Source organism: Athalia rosae, chromosome 2 (genome assembly GCF_917208135.1).
Source record: "Athalia rosae chromosome 2, iyAthRosa1.1, whole genome shotgun sequence".
Classification (NCBI taxonomy): Eukaryota; Metazoa; Arthropoda; class Insecta; order Hymenoptera; family Athaliidae; genus Athalia; species Athalia rosae.
The window spans coordinates 26,655,315-26,663,812 of record NC_064027.1 but is presented as its reverse complement, the minus strand read 5'-3'; the positions used below and the strand labels follow the sequence as shown (position 1 = coordinate 26,663,812).

The window sequence follows — 8,498 nt, the reverse complement described above, 5'->3', positions numbered from 1 at the left end:
TATTATTAGCTGTAGTAGCGGTATTGGTAGTGTAATATTAGTATCGGTAATATAAGTTTTATTAGTGGTAGTAAATAATATGAATAATTTTTTTCACCCTTTCTTTTGTTTCAAGCTTTTCGTAGAATACTATCATTATTAATATTATACTTAACGTGATTATTATTATTATTATTATTATTGTTATTGTTATTATCAGTATTATCATTTCATTTCCAATCATAACTATATAGGCTGGTAGTTTGATGCGTCGTATAATATATGACCATTCAATTTTTTCGTCTGAGTTAGCAGTATTTATTCCATTTGTTTAATCATTCATTTATTTCTCACTACGATAGCGAGGCGAGAGATTTGAGATTATTTATTATTACTATTATTGTTACTATTATTATTACTGTTGTTATATTATTTTCGTTAACTATTATTAATATTATTACTATAATGATGTATAGTTTGTATTGAAAGCGTGTAACTTGATTTATCGGTGATATTTGTTTCGTTCTCGTTTTGGTTTTGCTTTGAATTCATCGTAATTTTGCTTTTATAGATTTTAATTGAATGCCATATTATGATTATTAATACCATTATTACTATCATTATTATCATTGCCATTATCATTGTAATTATTGTTATTCAGTTATTATTTTCATTCGTTTTTAATTTTTTATATTATCGTCAGAACTCATCTTTCTTCTTTCTATTATTCTGTGTATTCATAATAAAAGATTGATGTCTTTTTTTCTCTTGTTTTTTTTTTAATTTTAATATTTTTATCAATAAATATTTATTCAATGATTTCTTTTGATTGAAAATTTACATTATCCATAGGATTTTAGCAATTAAATTCACATGATAATGATCATCATCATCGTAATTTGCATCTGCGTCTTCCTACTTCCATTGTATCTTATGTATTATGTACTTCTTACGCAATGTCAGGCTTTCATTATCGGGTGTATGCATAATATTTTTGATATACATACATACATATACATATATATGTATGTACACCATATCTATATGCAGATCCACGCGATGAAATGATGAGTTAAAATTATTATCATTATCTTACATATTCAGGTGACTTCAGTGCATATAATTCACATAGGGTTGACGGATTTTTTACATAATAATAAATTTTAACATTACTGTTGCTGTTGTTGTTGTAATCATTATTATTAATATTAGATCATCATTATTATAATAATAATTAATATCGTGCGTAGGCTTAATGTATTATAAAATAACAGCATACCATGAGCTGAAAGTCGCGTCGATTGAATAAAAATTATTTTAATTTAAGTTAATATTTTTTTGTTTGTTTTGCACGACGGATTATACTTTGTATTATTTTATACAATATGCATCTATGTATTAATTATTAATTATTAATAATATCATATCATCAGTTAACGTTAGTATTGTTATTATTAATACTATTATCATTCCTTATTGTTATTGTTGTTTTTGGTTTTATCTAGCTTAATAATCGTAATCAATATAATGATGTATTATGTATTACAGAGATTTGAAATGTGACATATACTATACATATATAAATATATAAGATGTGTGAATAAAATGTCTTGACAAGAGAAATTGATGATTTAATTTAAGGTATTGGTAAATTATATGTAGTTGGGAGTGAAAATTGTTTTATGCTTATAAGCTGAGATTTATCCTATAATTTTGGCTTTTGAGCGCATAACAACACATTCATTGTAATTATATATATTTATGTACATTTTAATATAATGATCAATGATCAAATGACGTAACTGGAATCATGAGATGGAATTTTTAACGAAATTGAAAGAGAAATATTGAATCAGATGCATTCAACGATGAAATTGAATCTGATTTTGTTACTCTGAAATTGTAGTTGGAAAATTGAAAAAAACAAGAGAACAATCTGTGACTTGTAATTAATCAACGCTGTTCAACGATCATTCAAAGATGGCATATATTTCTTTTTTTTTATTAACTTCGTTTACAATAGAATGTGTAATTTATTCATCGTTGGTATGTCGATTTCGATATACTGTTAGGTATTTTGTATATTCATTTTTTCATTACATCAATTTTTGTTACTTACTTCCTTCAGTTTTTTTATTGAAATCTCAAATTTGTCAATCTTTTTTCTCGCAGGGAATGCTATTCAGAATTTCGCATTTTACCAAATACATTCTTCTCATTAATCTAAACTAAAAAGTTAATATTTCTATTTTGCGTAGCGCATTTTTATGCTTATTCATCGCTTTTTATGTTACGTCTCACTACTTCATTTTTCAGCTGAAATGAGCTCCTTTCTTTTTTGATATCCTGGCCGAATTAGGATATCGAATCTATTTTCGTTTGTTATGTTTTTTGTTCGTGTATTAATTCCATGTATCGTACACCTTAGGTGTAAAAATTGCAATGGTAACAATCAGAATAATGGTAATAATAATAATAACAATAATATCAGTAATAATAATAATAACAACAACAACGATAATAATCAAGATGATGATGATGATAATTATGACTGTTATAATGATATTAACAACAATCATCAGTAATGCTAATAACAAATATAACAACAACAGCAAAAATAACAACAACATAATAGTAGTTATAAGTACGAAAATAATAGTGATGATAATAATAATGATAACAATAATGATAATCGTAAGAATAACAACAACAACACCAACAAAAATGAAAATAGTATTGATAGTAAGTTATTTCGATTTTTACTTTTATCCTCTCTATTCTTTGTAACCAAACCCCTATTAGTCTCTAGCCTAGCTAAGGCTACGATGCAGGTTAATACCCTAAGGTTTCTTCTTTTCTCATACCTATTTTTATTATGTAATATATTTTTTTCTTTTTTACGGTTTTTTGTTGCTTATATTCTACTTCCTATACTGCGTCGTACACCTAGCAGTTTGTTCGGGACACTTTTGCCAGACTTGTAATATGTATTCATTATATGTATAATTTAGCTCTAGGCTGCGTGTGAGTATTACTATATGTATAGAACATAATCAATGAGAAATAAATAAAAAGTAAAACAATTGAATTAATATATAGGGACTATGTGTATGCATGCATGATTTCTGAGTATTGTGCACCACTTCTGGTGTCTATTTTCCTACATATCTATGTATTTCTGTATGCACGAAACATGATTTTTTTTTCTGAGTTTTCTTTAAGTATTGATTGTTCTCTCCTTTTCCCAAAATAGGGTATATTTTCTTCCTTGTCATTATATGTACGGTATTAAAAATTGCGAAACTGATTTATAATTGGACGAATCAAAACGATATAAACATGTATATACCTATTTGCATATAGATGTAGTGATAATAACGACAATAGTAACCACAGTAATAATAAAAGCAATAATAGTAATAATACAATAACGATAATGATAATAACAGTAATGATGATGAACAGTAAAAACAACGTGCTCGATACAGCGTATAATTATGTATATAATATAACCCATAACTATCATACATACCATGGTAATTATATATTATATAATATACAATAATAGATATGTAATCCTAAAAACTATATAAAACGCGCATTTTAATTACTTTTTGTTTATTGCAGTCACAGCCGATAATAAATAATTAAACACTGTGTACCGATTTATTATTCTCTCTTTTTCTTGTTCGGGGGCATTATTTCTGGGATATTCCTTTTTTCTATACTTTGTAATTATCGTCTTAGCGAATATTTTGCATTTGCTGAATCTTGTGATGAAAAGCAGGAATAAATTCGACTGAGGACGAATAGGACAGTTGTGGGAAAAGGGGGGAAAGCACAATTGGGATTATTTTTTAATATTGTGCCAAGATTAAAAAAAATATTGCACAATATTGCTGTCCTCTTTAAGCAGAAGTAATTCAGCTACTACTATTAGTGTTATTGTTGTTGTTGTTGTTGTTGTTGTTTTATCATTACTTTTATTATTAGCACTATTATTATTACTATTATTTTTTTTAAATTAGTATTATTATCATGATGATTATTATAATTATTATTACTGTTATTATTATTATTATTTTTATTATTCTTCTTCTTTTTTTTGTCTCCTCCTTTTTTCTTATTCTCATTATTTTTCTTATTATGATTATTAATTATGAGTAATAATATTATTATTACAAATATTGAAATTATTTAACCGTTTCTCGCGCATTCATATGCGAATAATAGGTGTTCATGTAATATGTAGTATGTATATATACATATAGACACACACACACACACACACACACACGCACGCATATATATACATTACATTTTTATACGTGTATATATATATTTATATAACATATATTATATATTATCCGTGTATGGAAATGGGAAATAGAAATGTAAAATAAATGAATAAATAAGTTGATTTTTTTTAATATATTTGTTTCGATTACTTTTCTGCGAATGAGACGGTTTTAGTTTTTGTTTTAGTTTTTTTCTGAATTTTCTTCTCAGCATATAATATATACAGATATTATTAATAATGTAGTTTCCCGATAAGTGTCTTTTACACCGTGTATTGTATACATATTATATATCTATGTCATCTATAAATTGATTTTTTATTTTTTAGAGGTAACGAGATTGAATAACGCAATAGAATGACTTTTTTTAGTTTCTTCTTTTGCAAAACGATGAGGCAATATGAACCGAAAGAAAAGAACTTCACCATGGCAGAAAGTTGGGGGGTGGGCTGGGCGAAGGGAGTGGAGGAGAGTATATCTCATGTTAAGAAATTTAGTTTTTTGCATTGAATTTGTTTTTTTTTTCCTATAAATATACGAGGCAGTCACCAGCTGCTGCGCTGGAAGGGGAAAAAGCATATATATGTATGTATATGTATACTATGCGTACATAGATAGTAACATAGAGACAGAAGAATAAGTAGTACAGTTTTATAATAGAATTATAATATACGAGTATTGATATATATAGTTATTAGAGTAGATGCTAGCTAGTTACGTTTCATTATTCTTTTTGTTCTCTTCATTTTTCAATTTTCTTTCTTAAACGTTTGTTTCCTTTTGCTATGCTTTTTCATGGGGAAGGGGGGCTAAGGGGGCCGGTCAGGAAGGATCGATTTGAGCAGCAATTTAATTAATATAATTTTCAAATTTGAAGAGGATAATATTATATATATACCATACATAATATAGATAATATCATATAATATGTATGTTGTTATCAACGTGCCAATCAGTATATAACATATATATATATATATATATTCATTTGTGTGTGTAGGTGTATGTGTGTGTATGTATCATATGTACACATAAATAACATTATATAGTACGAAAAAAAAGAAAAAATTACGAGACATAAAGGAAAACCGATAAATGCATCAATCTACACACAATATGAAAAGAGATGATACAATTATTCGATTAAGTAATTAAATACGCGATGAAACAGGATATTGAGCAATTTGATCGAGCAAAATATTCGATAATTAAGCATGAATATAGGCTAGTTTAGATTTTATTCTAACACGCGACATGTACTCACAAAAAACTGTGCAGGTATTTTGTTTTCCTATGATTATATTATACGTGTGGTAAGATTATGTGGGTTGTTAGATCTTGTTTCTTTGCTTCTTTTTCATCATGTGATAATATACATGTGTTGTAATCAAGTGCGATAAATGATATCGTGATCTGAGAAGTTTGATCACCACTTGTTTTTTTGCACGGATACATGTATATGTGGAGGATTTCAAATTTTGCGTAAGGTATCACATCATTAATATTCTGTGTATGTATGTATAATATCAGGATTCGCATATCATGTATGTTACCTGTGTACTAACTCAGGTAACAAAAATTATGAATACTCGTTACACGACAACCCTAATTAAAAAAAAAAAGAAACAAAGGAAATCAAATCAAAATCAGATTTTTTTTTGGATTGCAAATGAACAATTTCGGTTTTTTTCAACATTTATGTAGTTGTTCTTACTTTTGTTTGTTTGTATGTGTTTTTTTTTTTTCGTTTCATCCAATTTGTTTCACCTTTTTTCATGCATGTAACTGTTTTCCATACATATATACATATTTATGCATATATTATATATTTATAATATCCCCTTCGTGCCCCCCGAACGAGTTGCGGATAATTAACATTATAATATATTATAGGTATATACATATTTTTTTAGTATAATAATATATCAAATATCGGACGTTTTAAAAATGAGTATCATATAATATAATAATATGAATTGTTTAAACAAGAGAAAGAAATATTACCATGTAGTTTTTAGTTTAGTGTATTTCTTTCTTTTTTCTTTTTCTTCCTTTTTTCATTCTTGTTAACCTCTATTGTTCTTCTAATTATTTATTCATTTATTTGTTTATTTATTTATTATTAATATTATTATTATTATTTCCGTAAATAAAGAACCTGATCAGAGGTTACAGCAGTAGAAGATATAAATATGGAACAACGTTCGCGAAAAGCGTAACACGTCTACCACGAGCTTTCTATATATGTACTGATGTATATATATATGTATATGTGTTTTTTAGTTTATTATACATATATAAATACACATAAGTATATATGTATATATAACTAGCAGCTGCAATGTTTTACATCGTAACTTGAACCCTGTATATATATACACACATACATATAATATATAATATAATTTATATAGTCTAGTATATGCACATGCATACATATAAATATACTTAACCGCGACATGCTTAAGACGCAATAATTAACGTCTATAATCTCGTAAAAACGATTTGTTTAAAAAATTTCCCCCATTTTTTTCTTTTTTTTTTTGTTAGTTTTTTTCTTCCCCGTTACTTCGCGCAATGCTTAACGTTTGCAGCTTATCATATGAGCTCCCGTTCTTCCGATTGCGATTACTAATTTTTTCCCCCTTTCTATTTTCGTAATTATTTAATTTTCAATTTTTTTTCTTTTATTTTTTCCAATTATAATAATAATAGTTTTTTTCTCCTTTCATATGTTGTTGTTTTGAATTTTTCCTCCCCTGTTTGGTTGCTTCCCCAAGTTTATTTTGTTTTGTATTTTTGTTTTAAATCTTGTATTTATTATCTTTCTGTTTTTTTATTTTTGTGTTTTGCTTTTAATGAATATCATGTCATGTTGTGTTTGCTTATCAATCTTTTTCACCCCATTCATTAGTGTTAAAAATCTTTTCTTGTTTTCTCAATTGTTTTTTTTTTTTTTTTTAATTTTAAAAATTTTTTGTCAATTACGTTATTAATCGATCAAATGATTAAGTTTAATTAAATTGTAATTTTAATTCAATATAATTAAGTAATTATTAGTATAATCTGGTATTTAATATTCCATCTCCGCATTATTCATTCATTTATTTTTATAATTTTACTTCATTTCTTTGACAAACACGCACGACGGGCAAACGACACGTGAGGCGAGAACTCCCTTTCCAGGGGAATTCTCTTTTTTTTAGTTCGCAACCAGCGCGTTGCGGAGACGTAGTTTTTCTTTTATTTAATAATTTAATCATTTATTTATTTAGTTATTTATTTTTATTTTTTGTTTTGAACACTGGAGTCGGTGGTGAGGGGCTGAAATCGCCGCGTAGGTCCCTGCGGACTGATAGGGTGAGTTGAAAAAAGTGTGGTCTGGGTCTGGGCATTGTCTTGTCTTCGTTTTTTTTCTTCTTTGGGGGGGAGGGGATTTTTTGGGTCTGTCCGAAATGCACTACTTGTCTGTACATATATATTTGCATATGTATATTATACTTTACATACGTGGCCACCTTGAATTTATTCAAAAATGACTTCATGTATAGTGTATACACGTATATGTATTATGGTATTTATATCATGTAGGTATAATCCGAAGATGTATTTTATATCTCGTACAGCTGAAAGTGGTCATATTTATGATACAGTTTTTAGTTTACGTTTGTTTCGATTTTCTTTTTTTCCTTCCGTTTCATAATTTTTTCCCCTTCTTCTTGACTGTTACAATAATATAATGATCTCGATCATTTTTTATCCTTATTTTTCGTCTGGTCACTTTCCTTTAATCCGGTGCAGTGAAGTGTAGCAGTTAGTTATGACAGTGTTTTGTAAGGGATGGTTATTGTTGTTCTTTCTTTTCTTTCTTTAATTCTTTCTTTCTTTCATTTTACCCAAAATATTGAACACCCCATATGAGCCCAGACGGACAGACACACACAGAAAGAATCCCATACATACTGCACACACACTAAAAATTAGTATTATTATTATCATTAAATATATATATGTATGTATATATATTTATGTATATATAAATATATATATATAGAAATATATATAGTTTATTTTTGTATGATCGATATTGTATAACGCGGATTATTGTATAGTGTGTGCGGCGAAAAGGCCTACGCCAAGTTATAATGTAAGGGACTGCTGCAGATTTTGAAGAATTTTCCCAAAAATGGCCACCATACTGCCACCGTCTCCTTCACTAGA

General features: G+C 27.4%; 1 protein-coding gene across 10 annotated transcripts in view; it reads right to left on the bottom strand.

The window, feature by feature from the left end:
* Nucleotides 1-4,609: 4,609 nt before the first annotated feature.
* Nucleotides 4,610-8,498, bottom strand: part of LOC105687815 (potassium voltage-gated channel protein Shaker) — an 81,471-nt gene continuing 77,582 nt past the window's right edge. For all 10 annotated transcript variants that reach the window (XM_048650177.1, XM_048650174.1, XM_048650185.1 and 7 more), the window contains one exon: nucleotides 4,610-8,493. In XM_048650177.1, coding sequence (XP_048506134.1) covers nucleotides 8,491-8,493 — 3 coding nt within the window. In that variant the 3' untranslated portion in view covers nucleotides 4,610-8,490. The remainder of the gene's footprint in view (nucleotides 8,494-8,498) is intronic.